Here is a 26749-nt window from a genome sequence, read left to right as displayed (position 1 = left end):
CCAATGCAGGGCTTGAACTCATGATGCTGAGATCACGAACTGAGCTGAGATCAAGAGTTGGATGCTTAACCGACTGAGTCACCCCTAATTACTGTGCCTTTAAAGCATACTGTAATATCTTAATACAGGGGTCATCTTCATTGGTTTTTCTAAATATTTCTCAGCTATTCTTGACTTTCTTCCCTATCTGATGATTTTTGAATCCATTTGAAAACTTAAAAAACATCTGGTTCAGATGTTGATTTGACCAACATTAGACTTCTACCCTAATTTTGGAAGAATTCTCTTTTACATTATCTTTTCTTCCATCAGACTGCTAGGTTTCCTGGAGAACTTCAGTTTTCTTAAGTTTTAAGTTATATATATATATATATATATATATATATATGTGTTATATATTATATATGTGTTATATTTATATATATGTTATATATTATATATGTTATATATATAATTGTTATATATCATATATATGTGTGTGTGTGTGTATATATATATATATATATATATATATATATATAAAATTTGTTTTCATTTTATTTGCTCTCCCCAACTCCCAAACTTGGGTTGAGATTCATCTACAAATTTCACTGCAAATTAATGGTTCAATTAGAAACGCTTGATATGAAGAGTCGTAATGTAAATCCTAGAATTGACACTTGAGTTGTCCTATGTAATTATGCTGAATGATGTGGATTTATGAATACACCTGCTACTAACAGACCTTTTCTTCGAATAGAATGGATTTTTGTTTTGGATTTATTTGTGCTCAAGGTTACTTGCTCTTTATGTCTCAGGTAAATGTTTGTGGTCACTGATCTCACCCAGGCCTTCCTTGCCGTGTGGGGACCCTTTCTATTTGCCCACACTGTTTCCTTTCCCTTTCTATGCTAGAGCTGTTTCAAACCTTGAAGCTTCAATTCCAGTACCCCCTCACCTTCAGAAGACAGACTTGCCTTCCAGTTCAGAGAGTGGGAGAAAAACCCAGAACATAAGACTTCTCCAACTTCCTGACATCAAATTTATGCACTTCCTTGTGTCTGGACCAAATCTGTCTGCTATTCCAGTGCTGGTGCCCCATCTGTTTTCTGGACCGCATCCCCCTCCATTCCCCCGAATCCCTTATTGTTGGACAGTAAGGTCATTGTTTCCCTACAAGAATAATGCGATGCTTGGTGAACTGCACTGATATACCCTTGGTTGCTTGTTCAGTTTTTCCGTAGGATAAAGCATGGAAAGTACAATTGCTGGATCGAATGCTATGCCCCCTTTGATTGCTCAGAGTTACCCAGTCACCACTGTGCTAACATGTGCCCCTACTATTTTGTGTCTCTTAGACTGCCTGTTTCCCTGAGCTCTTACCGACTTTGGTCATCGTTCTTTTTAATCGTCCAATTTGTTAGGCAAAGTGACATTTCGTTATTTCAATTTGCATTTCTGTTGCTTGTGTAAACGAATGATGAGCTTTGCCCTGTTCAGGGCTGCCTTCCCAGAGCCTCACTGTGCACTTGTTGAACGGGAAAGACGAATGCGCAAACCATACGCTAAGTTCTGGGCTAGGTGTTGTATTGAATACAGTTGAAATACAGATGAAGTGAGATATTTTTTTCACATGCTTATTGGTCATTCACGTTCTTTCTCCTTCCTTCCTTCCTTCCTTCCTTCCTTCCTTCCTTCCTTTCCTTTCCTTTCCTTCCTTCCTTCCTTCCTTCCTTCCCTTCCCTTCCCCTCCCTCCCTCCCTCCCTCCCTCCCTCCCTCCCTCCCTCCCTCCCTTCCTTCCTTCCTTCCTTCCTTCCTTCCTTCCTTCCTTCCTTCCTTCCTTCCTTTCCTTCCTTCCTTTCCTTCCTTCCTTCCTTCCTTCCTTCCTTCCTTCCTTCCTTCCTTCCCTCCTCTTTTTGGTGAATTGCCTGCTTACATGCATTGCCCTTTTATGGAACACAGTTGAAATACAGATGAAGTGACATATTTTTTTCACATGCTTATTGGTCATTCGCATTCTTTCTCCTTCCTTCCTTCCTTCCTTCCTTCCTTCCTTCCTTCCTTCCTTCCTTTCTTCCTTCCTTCCTTCCTCTTTTTGGTGAACTGCCTGCTTACATGCATTGCCCTTTTATCCATTAGCGTTCTGAGGCTATTAATTATTTGCCCGTTATATATTTAAGCAATATGTCTTTTCAGTTATTTGTCCTTTAATTTTATGGTTTGTGAAAAATCAACATGTCTTTTCCCTCCAGAATTATTGAGATATAATTGAGACAGAACATTGTGTAAATTTAAGGTGTATAACAGGATTTGATACACTTATATATTTTGAATGAATTACCATAATAGGGTTAGTGACTACCTCAATCATCTCATATAATCCTTTTTTTTTTTTTTTTTGGTGTATAGTGAGAACATTTAAGGTTTACTCTTAGCAACTTTTAAGTATATAATACAGTATTATTAACTATAGTCACCACGCTGTATGAGTCTCAGGACTTATTCATCTTATAACTGGAAGTTTGTACTCTTTGACCAACATTTCCCCATTCCATCCATCCCACAGACCCTGGCAACCACCATTCTACTCTTGGTTTCTATGAGTTCAGCTTTTTTAGATTTCACATGTAAGATCATGCAGTATTTATGTTTCTCTGACTTATGTCACTTAGCATAACACTCTCAAGTTTGTCACAAATTGCAAGATTTCCTTATTCCTCAGGGCTGAATAATACTCCATTGTACCTATATGCCACATTTTCTCTATCCATTCATCTGTAGATGGATACTTAGATTGTTCCCATATCTTGACTACTGGATAATGCTGCCATAAACACGGGAGGGCTATCTTTTCCAGATCCCAATTTCATTTCCTTCTGATAAATGCTCAGAAGTTGGATGACTGGACCATATGGTAGTTGAACCTCTATACTGTTTCCCACAATGGCTGCACGAATTTACATTCCCATCAACTGTATACACAAGGGTTCCCTTTTCTCCACATCCTCACAAACACTTGTTTTCTCCTATCTTTTTGATGACAGCCATTCTCACAGGTGTGAGGTGATATATCAACGTGGTATTGATTTGGATGCCCCTGATGACTGGTGATGTTAAGGGTTCTTTTTATGCACCTAGCTCTTGGTCATTTGTATGTCTTCTTTGGAAAAATATCTACTGAATTCCTCTGCCCACTTTTAAATTAGGTTGTTGTTTTTTTTTTTTGTTTTTTTTTTTTTTTTTTTTTTTTTTTTTGCTATTGAATTGTATGAGTTCCTTATATATTTTGGATATTAACCCTTATCACATAGACAGTTTACAAATATTTTCTCTCATTCTGTAGGTTGCCTTTTCCTTTTGCTGACTGTTTCTTTTGTTACGCAAGAACTTTTTAGTTTGATGTAGTTCCTTATTATTTTGTCGCTTGTGCTTTTGGTGGTGTATTTTCATATCATTGCCATGCTAACGTCAAGGAAATTTTTCCCTGTTTCTTGAGGTGTTTTAGAGTTTCAGTCTTTGATTCATTTCAGGTTAATTTTTGTGAGTAGTATAAGACAGGGGATCATTTTCATTCTTCTGCATGAGGTTATCCAGTTTCCCCATATTGTTTATTGGAGTCTATCCTTTTACCATTCCGTACTCCTAGCTGAGTATTTGAGGGTTTATTTCTGGGCTCGTGATTCTGTGTCATTGATCTGTATGTTTCTGCTTATGCTGGTACCATACTATTTTCACATCTCTGGCTCTGAAGCATAGTTTGAAATCAAGAAGTGCAATGCCTCCAGCTTTGTTCTTCCGTCTCAGGACTGCTTTGGCTATTTGCGGTCTTTTGTGGTTTCACAGAAATTTTAGGATTGTTTGTTCCATTTCTGTGAAAAACGTTATTGGAATTTTGATAAAATTTTGATGGGGACTGCATCGCTTCTATAAATGGATTTGCATTGTATGAACATTTTAACTATTAATTCTTCTGATCCATGAACATGGGGTATTTTTCCATTTGTTTGCATCATCTTCAATTTCTTTCATCAAAGTCATAATTTTCAGAGTACAGAACCTTCACTTAGTTGGTTAAATTTCTTGCTAAGCACTTTATTGTTTTTGATGCTAATATGAATGAGATGATTTTATTTCTTTTACAGATGTTTCTTTGTTAGTTTTTAAAAACACAACTGACTTCTGTATGTTGATTTTGTATCCCACAAATCTACAGAATTCTTTTGTTAGTGCTAACAGTTTTTTGGTGGAGTGTTTAGGGTTTTCTCTATATAAGCTCATATCACTTGAAAACAATGACAATATTACTTCTTCCTTTCCAAATTGAATGCATTTTATTTCTTTTTCTTACCTGATCATTCTGGATAGGACTTCATGTAATATATAGAAAAGGAGTGGTAAGAGTGGGCCCCTTTGTAAAAGAGGAAAAGCTTCCAGTTTTTCACCACTGAGTATGATGTTAACTGTGGCTTGTCATCTCTGAGGTATGTTGAGGTATGTTCCTTCTATACACAATTTGTTGAGGGTTTTTATCATGAAAGGGTGATGAATTTGGTCAAATGCTTTTTCTGTATCTACTGAGAGGATCAAGGTTTTTATCCTTCATTATATTAATGTAGTATATTATATTTAATGGTTTGCATAGGTTGAACCACCTTTGCATCCCAGGGATAAATCTCACTTGATCATGGTGTAGGATTCTTTAATGTGTTGTTGAATTCAGTTTGCTAATATTTTGTTGAGAATATTTGCATCTGTATTCATCAGGGGTATTGGCCTGTAGTTTATAGTGTCCTTATCTGCCTATGGTAAAAGGGTAATGCTGACCTCATAAAATCACTTTGGGAGTACTCCCTCTTCTTAAGTTTTTGCAAGAGTTTAAGAAGGATTGGCATTAATTCTTCTTTAAATGTTTGGTAGAATGAACCACTGTGCCATCTGGTCCTGGGCTCTTCTGTGTTAGGAGGCTTTTGATTACTGTTTCAGTACTCATTATTGGCTATTTAGATTTCCTACAATGACTCATGATTTTTCTTCATGATTCAGTTTTCATAGGTTCTGTATTCCTGGGAATTCATTCATTTTTTTCTAGGTTATCCAATTTGTTGGCATATAATTGTTCATAATATTCTCTCATGGTATTTTGTATTTCTGTGATATAGGTTGTTATGTCTCCTCTTTCATTTATGATTTTACTTGAGTCTTTTCTCCCTTTTCTTAGTCTAGCTAAAGGTTTGTCTATTTTGATTTTACCCACAAAACAAGCTCCAATTTCATTGATCTTTTCTTTTCTTTTTTTTTAATGTTTATTTTTTGAAAGAGAGAGAGAAAGAGCACACACGAGTTGGGTTAAGAGCAGAGACAGACAGAAGAAAGAGAATCCCAAGCAGGCTCTGGGCTGTCAATATGAACCTTGATGCAGGCCTCAGTCCCATGAACCATGAGCTTATGACCTGAGCTGAATTCAAGAGTTGGACGCTCAACAAACTGCACCACCCAGCTACCCCTCACTGATGTTTTCTATTGCCTTCTGGACTCTATTTCATTTATTTCTGCTCTGTTCTTTGTTATTTCCTTATCTTCTGCTATCTTTGGTCTTAGTTTGTTCTTCTTTTTCTAGTTCCTTGAAGTATAAAGTTAGGTTGTTTATTGAGATCTTTCTTTTTTAACGTAGGCATTTAACACTATAAACTTCCCTCTTCGAATTGTTTTTGCCAAATTCCATAAGTTTTGGTATATTTAGTTTCCATTTTCATTTGTTTGAAGTGGCTTTTTTTATTTCCCTTTTGATTTCTTTTTTGACCCACTGATTTTTTGGAGTGCGTTGTGTAATTTCCACATATTTGTGAATTTTCCTGTTTTCCTCCTCTTATTGATTTTTAGTTTTATACCACTGTGGCTGTAAAAGAAAGTTAGTATGATATCAACCTTTTTAAATTTGTTAAGACTTGTTTTGTGACCTAAAATATGTTCTGTCCTGAAGAATGCCCCATGTAAGCTTGAAAAAAATGTGTGTTCTGCTGCTATTGGATGGAATGGTGCAAATGTCCATTTGGTCTAAAGTATAGTTCAAATCCAACCTTTCCTTATTGATTCTCTGTCTCTCCCCCCTACTCTTCTTGTATTGTTATTTATTTCTCTCATCAGACCTGTTTGTATTTGCTTAATATATTTAAATGCTCCAATACTGGGTGCATATATATTTATGAATTTATATGCTCTTAATGAATTGAATCCTTTATCATTCTAGAATGACATTGCCTCTTATTATAGCATTTGAGTTAAAGTCTACTTTGTCTGATATAATTACAGCTACCTCTATTCTCTTTTGGTTTCCATTTTCATGGAACATCTTTTTCCATCCCTTTACTTCAAGCCTATGTGTGTTCTTAAAGCTGAAGTGAGTCCTTTGTAGGCAGTGTGTAGTTGTGTCTCGATTGGTGAATTTAATCTACTTACATGTAGAGTAACTATTCACAGGTAAGGACTAATGAATGTATCCTATTAACTGGTTTCTAGCTGTTTTGTTGTTCTCTTGTTCCTTTTATTCCTCTCTTGCTGTTTTCCTTTGGGAATCGATGATGTTCTGTCATGGTATGCCTTGACTCCCATCTCTTTATCTTTTGTGTCTCTACTATAGATTTTGCTTTATATTGTAAGGCTTACACAAAACATTTTCTAGATATAGCAGTCTACTTTATGCTATAAACAACTTAACTTCAATAACAACTTAACTTCAATGGCATACAAAACTACCGTCTATTCTCCCCCTTTATGTTTCTGATGTCACAATTTACCTCTTTTTATATTGTGTATTCATTAGCAAATCATTGTAGCTATAAGTTAATTCTAATATTTTTGTCCTTAGTCTTTTTACTAGCATTAAGTGGTTAACACACTACCATATTACAGTATCAGAGTATTCTGAATTTGACTATATATTTACTTTTCTCAGTGTGTTGTATATTTTCATTCATTCATATTATTAATTAGTGAATTTTCATTTCAGCTTGAAGAACTTTCAGCACTTCTTGTAAGGCAGGTCTAGTGTTGCTGAACTCTCTCAGCTTTTGTTTGGGAATGAATGTCTTTATCTCTACTTCATTTCTGAAGGAAAGCTTTGCCAGTTAAAGTATTCTTGGTTGGCAGGGTTTTTTTTCCAGCACTTTTTAGGAGGGGGATGGGCAGTGGGGGAGGGAGAGAGAGACTCCTAAGTAGGCTTCATGACCAGCATGGAGCCCAATGTGGGGCTTGATCTCACCACTCTGAGATCATGACCTGAGCCAAAATCAAGAGTTCGGTATTTAACAGACTAAGCCACCCAGGTGCCCTTTTTCTTTTCTCTTCTCTTTTTTCTTTTCTTTTCTTTTTCTTTCAGCATTTTGAGTACCTCATTCTACTCCATCTTGGCCTGTAAGGTTTCTGCTGAGAAATCTGCTGATAGCCTTATGAAGATTCCCTTATAAGTGATAAGTTTCTTTTCTCCTGCTGTTTTTGGGATTCTCTTTTGGTCCTTTAGTTTTGTTAGTTTTATTATTATGTGCCTCAGAGAAAATATTTTGGACCTTTTTGGGGACTTATGAGCTTCATGAACTTGGATGGTCAAATCCCTCCTCAGATTTGGGAAGTTCTCAACCATTATTTTTTTAAATAAGCTTTTTGCCCCTTCCCCCTCTCTTCTCCTTCTTGGTCTCTAGTAATTCACAGATTGCTTCTCTTGATAGTATCCCATAGTTCATAGGCTCTCTTCACTCTTTTTCATTCTTTTTCCTTTGTTGTTCTCTGGCTGGATACTCTCCAAGGTCCTGTCTTCTACTTCACATACTCTTTCTTCTGCTTGATCCATTCTGCCCTTGATATTCTCTACTGCAGCTTTCATTTCATTCATTGTGTTCTTCAGCTCCAGAATTTCTGTTTGGTTCTTTCTTATGATTTCTGCCTCTTTGTTAAACTTCTCATTTTGTTTTATGCACTGTTTTCCTACTTTTGTTGAATTAACTTTCTGTATTTTCTCATAGCTCACTGAGCTTCCTTTAAAAGCTGTTTTGGGGTGCCTGGGTGGTTTAGTCAGTTGAGCGTCTGACTCTTGATTTTTGCTCAAGGCATGATCCCAGGGTCATGGGATTGAGCCCTGAATCGGGCTCTGTGCTGAGCATACAGCCTGCTTGGGATTCTCTCTCTCCTTCTGCTCCCCACTTGCATGTGCTATCTCTTTCTATAAATAAATAAATAAATAAATAAATAAATAAATAAAAAGCTGTTTTGAATTCTTTATCAGGTAAATCACAGATATCCATTTCATTGGGGTCAGTTACTGAAAGATTATTTTGATCCTCTGGTGGCATCACGTTTCCTTGATTTTCCATGTTCCTTTAAGTCGTGTTGCTGTCTTTGCATTTGAAGTAGCAGCCACCTCCTCCAATCTTTACTGGCTGACTTCAGGAGAGAAATACCTTCCAGCAGCTTTACTAGGGATTCTGAGGCTTTCTCAGACCTTCTATGGATACTCATGCTCTACACTTCTTCCTCCCTCCTGAGGCAGAATTCTTGAACTTGTATGCCTTCTGTCAATTCTGCAGTGCACCAGGCTGAGTGCTGACAGCCTGCCTTTTGCTTTCCAAAGGGCAGTGCTGTTATCAAGTCTGTGGCCTCTCCTGTGCTCACAGGTTCAGTCCTGCTTTGTGTGCATGCTCACTAGCCATCTGGCAAAGCTTCCTCTCACTGCAGCCACTGGGGGTATCCTTGTTGGGGAGCCTGTGGATGAGGTGTCCTAGTGGTAGGCAGGACTCTAGAAGGAGTCCATGATGCAGTTAACAGGATCTGAGTCCATCTGATACATTCTGAGCCCTGGCTGCTGTTCCTGTAGCTTCTCGCCAGCCCCTATTCATGTAGCTTATGACTCAGTATTCTGGATGGGGCAAGCGAGAAACTGACCTCTTTGGTAGTGTCCTGCACAGCTGGGGAGGCGGGGTGTTCATTCACATGTTCTTACTTTCCCCCATGGGAGACATCATGGGCAATGCGCCACCCAGGGGGAGGGGTGAGGCAGGTAAAGTCAAACTGTTACTTTTACCATCTCCAATGTGTCCAGGCTTGGATTGGGTTTGCTCCAACAGGATGTTGGAACTTCTCTGAGGGACTCCTGGACCTTCCACATTCCCAACCGCATATGTGCAATTGTCTAGGTCAGTGTTCTCCAGGGGCTTCTAGACCATGGCTGAGATGGGCTGCAGCTGGCTGATGGGACACATCAGGTCCACAGCTGGGCCTGGGCTCTGTATTCCTGTTACTTGATGCATAAGTGAGTGAGACTCATCCTGGGACTCTATCCAAATCCTTTTCATTCTTTACAGGTTTATGGAGAGCAGCATATAGTTTTCATCAAATTCCTAAAGAGACCAGCGAGACTCAAAAGGGTCATTACTGTTGAGTTTTTATCTTCCAATTTATCAACTATTTTTCACTCAATACTTATGAGTGTTCATGAATTTCCTACTACATGTTAAACACCAATCTAGGAATTTATCAAAATAACTATGTTTTCCCCCTTTGATCTGTGAATATAATGAAAAGTATTAACAGGTTTCCTAAAATTGATGTGATTACATTCCTAGACAAAATCCTACTTGGCCACTGTAAATTATTATTTTAATATGCAGCTGGAAACATTTTGTTAACATATTAAGAATTTTTGAATATTTATCAACCAGTGAGATAGTATGCAAATTTTTGGTGGTATGTGATTTTTGGGTTGGACTCAGACAAAGTTTTTAAATAAATAAAGTGGAATTGTATACCTTTAATTTTTTAATGCTAAATCATATGGGAGTAATTGGTACCATGAACGATTAATGGATTTTATTGGCAAGATCATGGGGACTATCTTCTTTTTGATGATAGTTCTTTGACCACTTTGCCAATTTCTTCTGTCTGGTCCGTTTTGCTCATTTACTTCTCTTAAAATACTCAGTATTTAAAAAAATCATTACAAATATCAAATTATTCACCTATAATTTTACATAAATCTTAAAGCCACACATACTTATTTTTCAAATCCATGTACATGCTCTTTTGATTAACAAGATAAGCATTTATGCAAAATCATTTGCCTTCATGACTCATCATATATGGATTTGATCAATAATGAAATATTATAATATTCAAGACATTTTTGATATTTACAACGAGTTCTCATTCAGGAAAAACTCCCTAGGTGCTTTGAGATGAATATCCTTCATTAGAATTATCTATTTCATTGGGAGTTTTTTTTTTTTTTTTCTTTTAATGGAATATGTGTTGAATATTTCCAAGGGCCATTTTGGCATCAGTTGGGATTATCGTGTGTTTTTAAAAACACAGTATTTACTAAGCAATTTATTAAAACAGTGGGGTGTCCTGCTATTGCCTCCAGTTTTTCATCCTGAGAATAAATGTGTTAGTTGTGTGGGCATGCAATTCGAATATTACAACATTTAGTTTGCTAATTATTTAGGATTTTGGTATTTGTGTTTGTAGGTCAGACTGGTATATATTTCTTTCTTTTGGTCTTGTATTCTCTCCACCCAGAAGTGTTTTCCAAGAGCACACTCCTACTTATTCTGGGGAGCTGCCTGCACACAGTATGTTCTTTGGTCTCTCTCCCTTCTTACCTCCTGTGGCCCCATTTCCCCAGGGGATCCTACTTTTGAGCTTTTGTGGGCCAAGAACTCTGAACCGGTGCTTTCCTATTTGCGGCCTTCTAGGGCAACTCTGCCTTTCTCTCTTCCAACCACATCTGTCCTATGTCCCATTCTATTGCTGTCGCTGAGGCAACCTCAGTTTTTCCTGGCCTTTCAGATAATACCTGCATTTCACAGAGACGTTAAGGAATCTTTGCACTGGAGTTCTGGACAATCTTTCTCTAGTCAGTTCATCTTCTGCCAAGGGAAGACGGTGTTCTGCTGCAACCCCAGTGATCCAGGAGAGAACCTGGAACTCTTCCCAGACAGGCAGCCAGGCCCCTCCCCATACACCCACAGGATACGGTTGTGGGAATCAGTGACGCCAATGACATCCTGAGTGGTATGGAGCCTCCTCACCTGTTCAAGCACCGTGGATAAGAGCTGTAGTTCTCAGTGGATGGCTAAAGCTTCTCCCCGCCACCCCAACGGTTAAATGGAAAGTTAGAAAAGAGGCTCTAATTTTTCAACAGGCACAGGCCTACTGAGATGAGTCACTTGTAAGATACAAGTCAGTATCTAACACTATATTCTCTCTGGCACCAACTGAAGATGAAGACATTCTTCTCAAATAGAATATGATCTTGGATGAAAGACATTGGATCCTTATGTGAATGGCGAGTTATTTTATGGGGTATGGCACATGTGGACAAACTTGCCTTTATGTCAACACTGATATCAACGAAAAGTTTTTCACAAGCACGTTAAACTTTAGAAACCCTAGGCTCTAGGTTTTCTGGAACAGTTAGTAGATCGGTCTCCTTGATCATTGACCAGGACTGTGTTTTTCTGTCCCTTGAGGTTAGTAAATGGGGAACAGCCAGGAGATACACAAATTTGTCTCTTGTTTGGGGAGAAAGTCATTTAACAGTTCAGGGAAGTCTTAGTGCTTTAATGAAAATTGTTTCAAGAAACTATAAATATGGGTGATATGTGCAAGTCTGTGACTCTGTTGGAAAGCAAAGCACAATGATCCAGCCACTTATAATAATAATAAACAAAGCCACTTTAAACAAAATGCTTTTAGGAGCCTGGATATACAAACATTTGCTTATAATGTAAGGATTTACTAATTTGGGCCTTCAACAGACACTCAACATTCCATGGACATCTTTTGTCATATAAACAGTGTCATAAATGATACTTATGTCAGGAAACAAAAATCCATCTAATCTGTTACAGATCTAGAACCATGGGACTTTGGAGCCTGAAGGGACATTGGGGACCACTGCTCCAAGCCTGGAAAGATTAGGGGGCTTACAGGAGATCCAGCCCCTGAAAGTAGTCTCCAAACTCAGGCCAGGAGTTCTTAGCCATTCTTTTGCTCCTTCTTTCAGGGATGCTGCGCTTGCATACCTAGAAGCAGACAGTTGTAAGAACCGCTCTGTCCGTGACTTTTCTGCCAGAACCATCGGCATGACCACCTGCCCAGGGGGAGAGGAGAAGTAAGTGCTCACTCCTGGGCTCGAAGGATCACATGGTTTGTAGGACTGACCGCCGAGGTTTGACGGAATACGATGACTTAAGGAAAGAATGACTCTTTGGGAAGCCGGTTCCCGAGAGGTTTCTGGGCTTGCCCCAAGCTCCACAGACTTGTTCTACACTTGGTTAAAATGCGGGTGGTACTGACTATCCCCAAGTGCCACCTCTATGACAAGTTGGCCTACAGCAAAGGGCTGACTCCCATCAAGGTAATCAAGGCAAAGCATGTTTCAGGGGCGCCTGGGTGGCCCAGTCAGTTAAGCGTCCGACTTCGGCTCAGGTCATGATCTCACGGTTCGTGAGTCTGAGCCCCGCGTCGGGCTCTGTGCTGACAGCCCAGAGCCCGGAGCCTGCTTCCGATTCGGTGTCTCCCTCTCTCTCTGCCCCTTCCCTGCCCATGCTCTCTTTCTCTCTGTCTCAAAATAAATAAACATTAAAAAAAGAAAGAGAAAGAATGTTTCTGAAATGGTTCTTCTGCTGTTGGATAGGATTCTGAAGTCCCAGTTCCCACATGGGTCATCATACTAAGGACGCTAAACAGCCACTGATGTCATGTGTCTACGGGAACAGGCACATTCCTCTGCTTTGGCTCCTGGGGAGCAGGGCCAGTGGTGGAGGCAGGGGACAGTAGGGCCTGAGCAAAGCTCTCTCTGTGTGAGGCAAGGCTCCTCTTCGTAAGGCAAAGGCCATCAGCAGCCAGTCGGGCATCTGGATTTCCTCTCTGCCTACGTGTGAACACCGACGTACGGTCACAACCCTGGAGTACTCGCCAATCGGGGAACCCTACATTTCTCCTGTTTGGTTACTGGCCTAGTCTGGTTTCACCCAGAAGCCGATCTGAGATAGGGATTTAGTTCATTCGGGAGGTGATCCTGGGGAAGTAGTGGTGGAGGAGGGGGAAGTAGGGGCAGGGATGGGAAGGGAGTCAATGGGGACGGCTCATCAGCGTGGGTGCCCAGAGCTCAGCGTGCCGGGGAGGCTCGGGGAGTCAGTGTAGCTCTGCCCCAGAATCATCATGCCAGTGGGGGCCAAATAGCTGGAGAGCATTTACTTTCTTCTCGCTCCCAGCCTGCCTTCTGTGCAGGAAGAGGGGCTTCTGCCCCGTCAGGTGTCCGCAGGCAGTTGGACTTTGCACCAGGGGGCACTGCCACAGTAAGAAGATTCGGGGAGCACCGGCAGCGTCCGAAATAGTCACTTTAGTGAGTTCCACTCCCAAACCATGCTGTGCCAAGGTCACGGTTATTCTCTCTCTCTTTTTTTAGGTTTATTTATTTTGAGACACACAGAGTGCAGGCAGAGAAGGGGCAGAGACAGAAGGAGAGAGAGAATCTCAAGCGGGCCGTGCAATGTCAGCACAGAGCCCGATGCGGGGATAGAACTTACGAACCACGAGATTATGACCTGAGCTGAAATCAAGAGTCGGATGCTTAACCTACTGAGTCACCCAGGTGTCCCAGAGATAGTCCCAGTTATTCTGATCCTAAAGATGGGAACCCGGGGTGTTCTGATGCCCTGCCTTTCCACTTACATTCTACGTCTCATGACAGAGCCCCAAAGGTGGTTACAGACCTAGGCTTGACGTACCAGGTGCAGAGCTGTTCCTTCAGTCCCAGCAGACGGATGTTATCTCACAGCAGTGAAGTTTATTTTCCTGGAGGTTGTTCCAGGGGATATGATATTTGCTGGCCTCCTGCTAATGTGCTAAACCCAATGCTGTATAACTCAACCCTTACAACTCTATTAGTGGGTATGATTACCCTCATTTTACAGATGAGGCCAAGATGTGTTTAGCTAATCAACAGTGAAGCCCCGGGATGGGTCCCAGGGATGAACTGAAAAACAAGACAGGTGTGGGCCTGTCAGTGGTGTTGGGAGCAAAGCTCAGGGACCGGAAGGCAGTTCCGGCTGCTGAGTGCAGAAAGGACTGGAGTACCACGCAGGGCCTGGAGGGACAGTGGGGAGCAGCCTGGGGGTAGGGTACGCCAGCTTGTTGAAAGCACTGGCGGCGAGTTAGGATATTAACCACAGTTCACAGAGTTTGCAGATTGCATGGTTGGTATTCAAACTCAGTCTAATCGCGAAGCCTATCCCTGTATCTTTCTGCTTCTAAATAATATTGAAGATAGAAACCTGTATTTGTTTTCCCATCCCAGAGTAGCCCTCTGCCTGATATGTGCTAATTATCTGTTTTTGTTTGCTTATGTGGATTTTTGCACACAACAGATCTGATTGATATTTTCATGCACTGATTCATGATAGGCTGGGGAAAGACTTAAATTTCGAGAGATGGACATATTTGGGAGCTTGAATAAAAGCTAGCCTTTTCAACAACTCTCCTCATTTCTTGCTCAGCGAGCCATGGGGAAGGATAGGGGAGCTAAGATTTTTGCCCACTGGCTCCTCCTTTCCCTGTTCACTCTCTGCCCAGGAGAACCCCGTGCAGATTGGTGGCTGTGCCTCCAGAAGGTGACGCCTGCTGGCTGATGGAGGGGTGGGGTGGCGGGCGGGAGTGCATGACTCATCAGGGTCTGGAATGCCAGAACAGCGGGAGTTTTTGGAGCCTTGTGACCATCAGGCAGCAAAGCCAGTAGGATGTAGAGCCATTGTAAGAAATAATGTGATGTTCTTCAGTTACCCTCTGGCTCTTAGTTCTGGCAGACAAATGATGATAGTAATGGGGTATTGGTTCACGTAACGGGGAGAAGCAAAGCCCACTACCATCGAGGAAGCAATGGGTTGGAGCCCACATCCCTGGGAGGGGCTGCCTGCGAGGGCCAAGCTCCATGCTCCAGCCCACGGCAGGCCAGTGGAAAGATGTGCGCACTGTCCACAGGCAGATGACCTGATAGATTTACGAGTATAAGGACTCAAAGGTTATGGAGGGTGGGGTGGGAATGAGTGAAAGGCAGAGTCTGAGACGTTGGAGGGTTCGGCGGCTCAGCGATGGGAGATGGTCCCCACAGCCCTCTGGGCCTGCTCTTGACCATCTGCGGTCATTCCTGGCTTGGCCTGGCTCCCCCATGGCACCCATCTGTACTACGGAGCTTGGCTCCAACAGCCTGCCTACAGAGCAGATGAAGAGGGCTTCTTCCCCCATTCACATGGGCTACCGGTAACTTGTTAGCCTATGTAACGTACTCTCAGAATAGGGGGACAGACCTGACCACAAGCGCAAAGAAATCTAAGTGTTTCTAGGCGAGATCTTATCTGAGTTACAGAAGAAGCAGCTTGCTGTAAGGGAAGGAGCCTGTGATTTAAGGCCAAGCAGGTTTGTGAAGCGGCCCCAGCTCTGAAACTTACTAGCTGTGGGCCTCAGGTAAGTACCTTCAGAACAAGCCTGTTTCCTCCTGTACGTCTTCAGAGGGTTTTTATGAAATGAACGAACTAACATAAGCAAAGCACCAGGCACATAGGAGACCCTCAGCAAATGTTAGCTTCTTTCTCTTCCATTGGAAGCAGCCTTATCCCGACTCTAATGTGGCCAAGTCTAGCACGGCTGTGCTTTGAGGAGCTGTAGAGGGAAGGACAGGGGGTGGAGCACTGACTGGGGGGCAGAGCGTCTGGGACCCCCTTTCTGCCAGGGGTCCTTCCCGCTGTGGTTTTCAAGCTATGTCCGTAGGTGCTCAAGGTGGGGTGGGGTTGGGTTGGGGTGGGGTTGTCTGTGCTGACAACTCAGAACCTGGAACCTGCTTTGGATTCTGTGTTGCCCTCTCTCTCTGTCCCTCCCCTGCTCACACTCTGTCTCTCAAAAAGAAATGTTAAAAAAATTAAAAAAAAAAATTATAGTCTCGAAAGTAAAGGGTTGTCTGGTGAAGGACAGCAGGAGGAGGAAACAGGGCTCGGGAGGCCTGTGCCACACGGGGCCCTTTTCCTGCTTGAACTACTCAGTGCTAAACAACTGGGGTTTCTGGGGTCTCCCCTGTGCACAGGATAGGCATTTGAAAGACAGCTCTTTGGGGGCACAGGACACTTTGGCACAAATATAGAACTTTCCCCGCACCCCGGCCACACAAAACAAGCTGTCCACCGGTGGCTTCACGGTGCTTACCTTCTTGAGCTCTTCCTGGACGCCCTGGTTGTTGTCTTCAGAGGACAGACTCTCCTTGGGGTTCTGAGACTCTGTCTTGGGCTCCGACTCCTGATCGTCCCCCGAAGAGGTCTCCTTCTCGCTCACTTTCATTGCTAACTCGTACAGCCTGTTTCTCAGTTTCTCTTCCGTGGCGGCCGCCCGGCTCCGAGGGTGCCTGGCGTCATTGCTGGTGTCGGTCTCCGACAAATCACCGGATGCCTAAATGCAAGTCAGAATCAGGAGCTGAGGACTCCTCTGCCAGAGTCCTGGTGCTTGTTCCCCATCACCCCCCGGGGAAGGGACTGTCCAGGAAAATCAAGCTCTCTTACCTGACCTGCTTGCTCTACAGATGGCCTTTTACTTTCCACTTTTACTTTCTCAAATACATGCACCTTAATGCTTCGTTAAAGCGACCATGCAGGTGAGCGCCTGTGCTCAGAAATGTGTTCAAATTCAGCGTTTTTTCGCTCACAAGATGCTTACGGGGCACCCACCGAGGCAGCTGAGTAGGAGGAGGCTGAGACACCTGGTTGGCGACCCCCTTGTGGAAGGGACACACTAAAACCTCAGGTGCTAACTGTCCTGGTGGTAAGTACCGAGAAGGGGGTGGGGAAGGATGCTCTGAAGGCCCCCCTAAGGGGCACTTGAGGGCCGGAAGATGGAAGAAGCTTTCTCATGGAAATGGGCATACAAAGTGCAGCAGTTACCGAGCTAAAAGGGAGACAGGGAAGGACAGCATTCTGGGCAAAGGGCAAAGATTTTGAGATGGTGTGAGGTCCTTGTAGGTAGGTAAGCAATACTGTGTGACCTTCCTTTGATAATTACAGTCCCAGCTTAATAATGATACCTTTGGCTCCTACTGTCCACTTGGTGGGTATCTCCTAAGCTTCTTCTGGGAGTAGATCCCTGAAGACATGGAGACTGTGACTCTCGCTCTGGCCTTGGCCTTAAGGTGGACAGATGTGCATGGAATTTTAACAAGATAACTCTCAGCAAACCATTGGGGTCCATTAGACCAGACTTCAGTTCTTTAATTCCTCTTTGAGTTGCTCTATCTATTTATAAGGCTTGACGTTTTATTGTTTTTATTCTTTCTTGAAGGCTTTCTTAAGAACAAAGAGAAAATTTACTGATTTTTAAAAAAATAAAATAAGACTCATTCTATTTTGTAATTACTACGTGGGTTCGTTGGACCCTTTCATCAATCTATGGTACATGACGGGATCTTTGTGATCTTCTTTGTCCCATCTTTTGAAATATTTTGCTCTTTCATCATCCTGGGAATTATCTTCCATCATTACTCATCAATTATGCCCAATTATGCTAACAGACACCAAAATAATACAACAGAAGAATGGAATTGCCTGGAAGGATGATTCGGTAACGAAATAAATCATCGCCGTTTTTGACTCTGCTTTTAGCTCACTGCATACAGTTGAGAACTCAAAATTTTTCATAACTGCAAAGAGAAGGAAAGTGACAGAGAACAACATTTCATGACGAGGAGATGACTCAGAGGATGAATTCAAAGAGAAGGAGAGCGGCTCTTCAGAGCTAACAATGATGGTAAGTTGCCTGTATGAGTAAAAGCTCAGCCCAAGAGTCTTCAGATGATAGTGCCTCAAGGTGAATTTCCTCAGACTAAAGAATCTGATCAGTAAATAATGCATTTATAAGGACACAAGGAAATATGGTATTTTCATTCAGTTGGCCATTCAACAGGAAGGGCTTCATCATATACCATATTATAGCAAGAATTGGGACCGTCTTGTTCTGCTAAAAAAAACGTGTGACAGATTCTTTCATTCTTTGTGACGTTTGCACATCAAATTTACTTGCCACAGTTGTAACTGGACGGATGCTAAAGGCAGCAGTCTATATAAAGGGGAGTAGGAGCAAACAGATGACATAGAAAGGAAAATAAAGAGCCCCTGACTGGATTGATAAAAGAAAAAAAGTCCACTGGAAATGATTGTTTTTCTGGTCCTGAGCAAGAATCCGTGATGAACTGGCCTCATGGGAGGTGACCAGTACTCCCAGCGTGCTTGAGAAGGAGGAATTCTTTTGTCTGGGGATACAGGGAAGCTCAATGGGGAGAATGGCCTCTGGGTAGGTTCTTGAAAGATGAGGAAAATTTTAATATGCAGATGTCGGGTCAGACATTCTTGATGAGGAAGCAGCAGGGCCAGTAAGACCCAGGGAGCATGAGATTGCTTGGTGTAGCTGGAGGAATAAGGCTCAGAAATGGGAGAGTGGGGGGGGGGGGGGTTGGGAGGGAGGAGAAAATGGGCCTGGGTCAGACTGCAGAGGGTGGAGGATGAGCCCAAGGAGCTGAGCTCGTCTACCAGATAGTTTTGCTGCTGCCTTGTGGTGTATACCACACTAGCCTGGAAGTCAGCAACTGGCCACAAATCCACATCCCGCAACCTTTTTTCAGCTCACTCAACAGATTTAACACACTGAAATAGCAATTCGTCTTAACTTCAGTTTGCTTTTCTTTAGCTTTGGCTTATGTATTTACCTCACCGGAACCTTTGAAGACTTGGTCAATGGTGATTCAGTCTACATTCAGCAAATGCATTCCGAATGCCTACTATGTGCTGGGCCCGTGCTGGCCACTGGAGCCCACAGGGGAAAGTGAAAACCATGCCACTCTGGTGAAATTCTCTGGTGGTGGAGGGATGTCATCTTGACACATGGGGTACCACACACACACGTGAGCATTTGATGAGACTCAGGGGGAGCCCTCGCCTAGTTCGTCGGATGGATGTTGTCAGGAAAGAAAGAGAAATCGGTGATAGCTGAGTAGAATCTTAAAGGATAAAGTCCTAGAGATTATCGGGATATATGTCCAGTGTTATTTGAGTGTTGAGAATTGTATTAATGATACACGATGGTCCCAGAGTTCAATAAACACTGTAGTCGTACGCACAGGGATCTGACATCAGGAGATGTAGTACCATGAACGTAGATGAAAGCATCATTATCAAAAGCCACGAGAGCTTCAAAACTAACTTAAGTAATATTTGGCCCTGTAATATTTACGTAATATTAAGTGCGTCAACAAATAGTTACATCTCTAAAGAAAAATGAGTCTGTGTTTTCAGTCTACAAAGGATCGAATCATCCCTGCTCTGTTATAAACTTACAGGTTTCCCCCATGTATTGATTTTAATGTCAGTCTCCATGAGAGCTGGAACAATAGATGTTAAGTTGGGGTCTCAGCTAACACGGGTCTGTGGTTGGCCTCTGGGGATCCCTGATACTGTTTTCACACTTCAGTTTCCATGCACAATTTTCTAGGGAGAGGGTTACCGGCCTTCATCAGATTTTCACTGGCATCCATGGCCCCAAAAAACTAAGAAAGAAGGAAAAGAATAAATAATCCTACTTCCTGATAAGACAACAGTAGACAGATACACGTTAGTCGAATACGGAATAGCAAACTTCCAGTTGAAATCAAAGGAAGGGGGAGAAGTGTAGTCGGTTTCCAGAGTCTGTTGGGAACCTGGACAGAAGGTTTAGAGAAGATGAGAAGGGCTGCAGAATGTCCAGCCTGAAGACTATATTCTTGTACCTCAAAGGGACCTTGAAAATGAAAATGTTGGACGGTGACTCAAACAGATTACCAGGAGCATTATGAAGACAGTGGAGAATTCTAAGAAACTTTGGCGACTCGAAAAATAAAATAATCATAGAATGGAATTCCTGAAGGGCAAGCTGGATAACATAGCAATATGCGTATCTGGGCATAAGACATTTTATAGAATCAGTTAAAAATCATAATTGCCTTCCACTGGTGCTTTTTCTCAATCCCGCCCACTCCACTTTATAGGTCGGCATTGGTATGTATAATGGGATGACATTACTTTGAAAATAAGAAACTGATGTTTTTCAGTTGCCATTAAAACAACACTCCTTCGCACCTCCTTTTTCTTAGCCAAGCCTAAGCATTTTACCCAGGGGAGAAGAGTGTAGACCCAGAATGGAAGGATCATGGATCAGCTCACTCTACCTCCTCTTTAACATGGTGATAATGTAGAAAGCCAGATTTTATGGAAAGAGAGAAGAGGCTTCTAGAGACTCAAGTTCCCTAAAGTTCAAATGCTGGATTTTGCTTGCTCCTCAGTTGGGGGCCAGGGAGAAGGAGCCTCACAGGCTGCCGGTGGCCTCTCACCCTTTGGACCGTATTAATTTGGGGCTGCTGTGCCAGGGTTGAATCAGACCCAGAGGAAGGGCCTCAGAGGGACCTGAAGGGGCTCCTGGTCTCCCCGGGCTCCTGTGTGGTGCAGAGAGCATCCAGGAGCCGGCTCACAGAAGATCATTGGTGGTGCCGGAAGGTGAGCTTAGTAGCGTTTCCTCAGGTGGGAAGGAAGCGGCTGACTTGGGGCTGGACAGCCGGGTCCCAAGGGTGATGACAGTGACGGCCACGGGGGAGGGGGGGCGGCCCGAGGGAGAGATACTGGGTTCTGACCAGGCACACAGGGAACAGACCACCGGTTCTCAAGCCTTAGGACGCCAGCGGGGTGGGAATGACTTCGTGAACAGGGACCCCTTCACTGAAGAGACCTGCAAGGACCCAGAGGACCCTGCTGAACTCTAAGATGGCCATACAGCCACAAGGATACAGAAGCTCCCCAACAGGTGCCCCAAGATGGCAAAAGTGGAGAGAGTGGAGGGGTTGGAGGACTGATTATCTACCTAGAAGAGGAAAGACCATTTTATTTATTTATTTATTTATTTATTTATTTATTTATTTAGAGAGTGGAGGAGGGGCAGAGAGAGAGAGAGAGAGAGAGAGAGAGAGAGTATCCCAAGTAGGCTCCATGCTCAGTGCAGAGCCTGGTAAGGGGCTTGATCTCATGAACTGTGAGATCATGACCTGAGTTGAAATCAAGAGTTGGACGCTTAACCAACTGAGCCACCCAGGGGCCCCAGGAAAGACAGTTTTAAAGAGAGCAATCACAAGAGGCAAGGTGTTCTTGGATTGGCTAGTTTACATCGTTGGTTACGCAGCGTGGGGAGGCAGAGAAGGAAGGCTAAGGCAGTTACAGAAGGACACAAGGTCACCTTTTCCTTGCACACTTCAATTTAGCTCGTGGAACCCGGAGACCCCGGCTAAGTAAGAAAGTGATGGGGATGTGAGAGTGGGGGGCCGGAACTGGACAGCTGTGGCTGTGCACGTTAGCGTGGGTGAGCAGGGAGCTGGGCACAGGACACGCGGGGTCTCACTCACGTGTCCTGATGATTCCCTGCGTATCCACGAGGGCCCCGAGGTTGAGCAGGCTGTCGGAGGTCATGTGACCAGACAGCCTGACCCTGCAGGCCACGCTCTTGCCATTTTTCCAAGACAAGGCCAGATGCTCCGGATGAAGCCACGCTCATTAGAGAAAGACAGCAGAACCACAGAATAGGGACAGAACCCGACAGGCAAAGGATTTAATCTCTTTCATGAAGCACAAGTGTAAATGGGGGAGAAGATACTTTCTCTGGAAGCTTTCTGGAGATGCCTACCTTCAGATTTCCTTAGAGGATAAAGTGTTCTTACCTCCACTCACCCTTGTGATCTGTCTTTATGCACCCTGAAATCCTGCCTGCTTTAATTTAAAGCAGTTTTTCTCCTATTACGCCTCTCCATCGTCCTTATCAAAATTCTCCACATGTTTGAAGGGAAGCAATGTCAATGTCTTCTAGACTAAGCAACCCCGGTCCCAGGAACACTTTTTCACAAAGCCCGTCTTTCATCTTCCAGGTCATTTGAGGGAGAGGTGGGAGGCTTAGCATTTTCTCCACCTTTGAAAAAAACCCGGCTAAAGGATTACTTTCACATGTTAGGTATCAGCCTTCGTTGATTATATCCCGGGTTCTCGTGGTTCTCTCTGTTCCTGCTGATGAAAAATACTGAACCTGACCTAAAAAAGCAGTTCTGCGGCTTGCTTTTAGGTATTCCAGTGAACTTCAGAGAAGGGGCCTGGCTTACAGGTGCACCCGCCCTGGGACTACCATGCGTGGCGAATGCACGTACTTTTCCTTGCAGATGCCCTGGCAGAGTTGTTCCAGAAGCCGGAGAAGAGAGAATGGGCCTCAGCGCTGGCTGGCTCTACTGTCGGCCTGTTTCTTCTGAGGACTCGGACGATTTCCGTCTCTCGTGCCTTAAGGCAGAGGTCTGTCCTCTCTCAACGTACTGCCACTAACCTAAAACCAGTTTTGCTCACAGGCTGTGCCCTGGTGATCAAGGCACTTATTTTTCTTGTAACTGGTGTGATAAGAACAGTCACACAGCTACACACCAAATCCCTGGCCAACTATCATGGTTAAAATGGGAACACATCACCTGGAATCTTATCAAATTGAATACGATCATCTATTTCTTCCTGCCTCTGTGAGAACCCCTTCACATGGAAGGACCTGGGTTTGGCCGGTGGAACTGTATGGAAGGCAGATGCCGGCCCCAGCTGCTGCGGATGCATTTGGTGAAGGAGGTTGTGAAAACTTAGCACCTACATACTGATCCGAAAGGCTTAATTTTAGCTTTTACAATTACAGGTCCGTTGTCCTGTATGGATCCCAGGCTGTTTTCTGAGTCTTTCATATTATAAAATTGATTTAAAAACGAACGAACAAGGGGCACCTGGGTGGCTCAGTCGGTTAAGCATCTGACTTTGGTTCAGGTCATGATCTCCTGATGGTGGGTTGGTGGGTTTGAGCCCCGCGTCGGGCTCTGTGCTGACAGCTCGGAGCCTGGATCCTGCTTCAGATTCTGTGTCTCCCTCTCTCTCTCTGCCCTTCCACCCTCTCACTCTCTGTCTCTCTCTTAAAAATAAACATTAAAAAAATTAAAAAACAAAAACAAAAAACCAAATGAACAAAACCTGAATCTAATCTGGGGCACATTTCCCTCTCCCAGAACAGAAAATCATTCCCTGACTGATGGGCTCTTCTGCTCGTCTGTGTTCCCTCTCTTTATAATCTCCTCTCTGATGGAATTAGACCATGCTGTTTGTTGAAAGGGCCAGAATGATGGCAGTTCCATATAAAACAGCTAGAAAATCACTCGCCTGGGCTTCTCGGGTCAGTATTTACTCAAGGGATGGGCATTTGAGACACAATCATTTGTGTATTTTTTCATACTGACCACAATTGGTCTATTGCTTTGTAGAGAAATCTGTTAGGAATAAAGCATCATTAACAGTGGATTTCATCTTTTTTTTTTTTTCTCTGACTCTCCATTGCAATTGAAGGGAGACTCTAAGTTCTGTGACCTTTGGATTCTGATGGCCATTTAGACTTGGACCTTAATGCCAGCACGAGAGTCAGAATGGTTAGGAAGAGTCTCCTAAAAGTGAGGACATTCAGGGCAGGGATTGGGGTATGGGGACTGAGGTATGTTCCAGATTCCCTTCTTTTCACTGGTTTCTAAGACTTGCTAATGACGTTGAGTGAGCTAGGTTCAGGTCCAAGCCATTTGGAATAGAGAGGCCAACATTTTCCTTGCGGAGTTAGCATGGTTGGATTGCCACAAAGAAGTAAAGGTCTTAACTCATAATTAGCCCTGGTATTTAATATCTGCCCCAAATAAAGACTACATTTTAACTTATTGCAAACCTAATGTCATCATTTTTGGTGGATGGTTCTTAGCATCTAATGATTCCTGATTAAAAATCCTCCACAGCAGGACTTCTCACCCAGAGTCTGTGGAGCCTCAGGGAAGCTCCTGCCCCCCAAACTCCTTGACATTGGATGTAAACCTTTGAGTGACTGTGTTTATGCACCACCGCCCCCCACCCCCTTTAGCCCTCCGCTGCCCCATGTAACACACACTGGGGAGAGGCGTCTGTGTTCAGCAGGTTCTCAATAGGGCCTATGACACAAACATATTTAAGAATCACCATTATTCAGCAAGTGTCTCTCCTTGTTTTCTAGACCTGTTCTCTGCAGGGAGGTTACCTTGGAGGGCACACCCAGCAGTCCTCATGTTCAAGGGGAATCATTTGCCAGATACTTAAGATTTTGCTCCTGTTGAGGGGGGTACTGGTCACCCCCATTCGGAACTGTTTCCAGGTTATTATTTGTTTTTGCTTAGGCTGTTGTGTAGGTGGGAGTAAGGGACAAGGGCAGAGGCCAGCCCTGTCTCAGAGCTGTTCTGCTTTCAGTTATATTATATATTGTCTTCTCCTTAAGTTTGCATTTCAGGCAAAGTTCCGTGCCTAAAAAGGTCTGAAAATCAATGGCGAAGGGGCGCCTGGCTGGCTCGGTTGGTAGAGCGTGCGACTCTTGATCGTGGGGTTGAGTTTGAGCCCCACATCGGGTGTGGAGCCTGCTTTAAAAAAATAAATAAAATATTAAAAAAAAAGACAATTGGAGGTGAAGAATTGGGGGCAGGGTGTGGGGATTACCACCCTTTGGTCTGTGTACTGGAGGCAATTCAAATTCAACTGCAGTAGACTGAAGGGCCTGCTTGGGGGATATTCTCTTGGCACACCTCAGAGGGAGGTGCACCTGTTGGGTGCCTCGGTGTTCTCGGGATGCGGGGGGCGTCACACTACCCCCAATACCCGTGGGTCTTGCTAGCACTTGTCAGAGAGCACCCCCTTGAATTCGGAACTTAACAACGCTCACGAACCAGGGCTTGGGGCGGGGGCAGCCATCCACTCCTCCACATATCCCGAACTGAATCCCGAACAACCTGGACCAGCAGAGGTTGGTGTATTTGGCCCCTGATAGACTGACTTGATGGAACTGTGCCCACGGTGATATACTGGTTCACGCTGAGTGACACTGTGAGGAGCAGCCTCCGATGTGTGTGCTTGTTTGGAGGCATTTATAGCAAAGGGTGATACATCCTGCCTTCTCTCCATGAGGACCCATGGGATAAATTTCTCATGGATCTCAGCTCCAGGAGCAGCCCGCTTTAAGGAATGGATTTACTGTTCTAATATGGTTTCCCTGACTCAGCAAGCTGCTCGCATCATTCTCTTCCTATTGTCTTCTGGAAAGCTCAGAGCCAAATTTTTGGTACTGTTAGCCTGTGATTAGGAACCTCACTGCATTCGTATTGGGAACTAACATGACTCCTAGCTTCATTTATTTTTCCTATCCTGATTTCCCCTTTGTCCTACTTTTCTTATATTTTCATTTTATTCTCTTCTGTTTACATTTATAGAAACCACTTTAAATTCTCTCCGTAGCAAGGCATAAACATGCAAAAATAAAGGAATATTTACAGATTCTTAGTTATAAAGGATTACTAGCTTCTCAATGTGGCGAGATTCTTAAAATGTCTTTTGAGAATAACTGGGACCTAGCACGCTAGACAAGGGGGCAAATTTCTCCCAAGGAAACAAGGTTCACTAATGAGTACAACAAAATGTGAAACCTCAGAGGAAACTGAAAACAGCAGCCCCTGCAACCCTGACGTCTCAATCAATGAAAAATTAACTAGCAGGTTTCCATTTTAAAATGGCATCTGGCAAACATCATTCTACAGCTTCTCCAAATTTTCCACCAGAACTGTGTGGGAAGATGCAGATAAAGGTGAAAACTTACATAACGAAAAAGGAATGGAAGTCGGCTCATTACTGGCAAATGGATGGGAACAATCTTCACTAAGTACAAAGCCCAGGGAAATGAAATGGAGAGAAAAAATAAATGTTTGCGGAGGCCTGTCCACTCTCTCCCTCTCCTCAGTGGTCAGGATAATTGGTTGCCCTCCTACCAAAGAGTACCTCCTCCTGGTTCAGAGTATAAGATAAATGCTCACAATAAAAACAAAACAAAACAAAACAAAACAAAACAAAACAAAACAAAAAACAAAACAAAACGAAACAAAACACCAGACAAACAAAAGCACATTATCCAAGCTGTTGTGGTATTGGCCATTTGAAACATTCAGAGATAAGCCCTACTCCTAGTCCTTTTACTTCCTCCTTGTTTTATAGCTACTTAGGAAGTATCTTCTTCAAACATTCAAGTGGGCGGAGGAAAGAGCTCACCATGGTACCATGTTGCCTCCTAGGAGGTATGGTCATGAAATATAAAGCACCAGGGGCAGAGACTATAAAACCATGTAGAAACATAGAATGATTTTTGTTCTTTTCCATTCATTCATTCGTTCATTCATTCAACATACATATACATATTGTAGGTTCTTAGCCATTTGTCCAAAGAAACATAAAGCAAGACAACGCGAGTAGGAGAAAGCTTGTATCTTAAGCTAGCAGAGGGGAAATGGTTTGAGCATATTAGATACTGGTAAACAATGCAGTGGAAACAGCATTATTCTCATTTAGCGATGACTAACAGAAACACGTTAACATGGAACTTAGGGAAAAATACTGCAGAGCAAAGGAAACAAAAGCTAGCTCAGAGGCATCACGTAAATTTCACTAACAAGTAGGGCACAATGTCTGATGGTGGTTTTGCATTTTCATTAGGGCATAATAATACAGAGTCTCAATGAAGAGGTATAGAAAGTTATGAGGGCTAAGCACCCAGACTAAAAGG

At 43.2% G+C, this 26749-nt stretch overlaps 1 protein-coding gene across 5 annotated transcripts in view; it reads right to left on the bottom strand.

Moving 5' to 3' along the window:
- Positions 1-26749, bottom strand: part of MYRIP (myosin VIIA and Rab interacting protein) — a 370434-nt gene that overhangs the window by 32800 nt on the left and 310885 nt on the right. For all 5 annotated transcript variants that reach the window (XM_058729485.1, XM_058729487.1, XM_058729486.1 and 2 more), the window contains one exon: positions 16226-16465. In XM_058729485.1, coding sequence (XP_058585468.1) covers positions 16226-16465 — 240 coding nt within the window. The remainder of the gene's footprint in view (positions 1-16225; positions 16466-26749) is intronic.

Source organism: Neofelis nebulosa, chromosome 5 (genome assembly GCF_028018385.1).
Source record: "Neofelis nebulosa isolate mNeoNeb1 chromosome 5, mNeoNeb1.pri, whole genome shotgun sequence".
NCBI classification, from domain to species: Eukaryota; Metazoa; Chordata; class Mammalia; order Carnivora; family Felidae; genus Neofelis; species Neofelis nebulosa.
The sequence above is the reverse complement of the archived record's forward strand: the minus strand, read 5'-3'. Positions and strand labels throughout refer to the sequence as shown.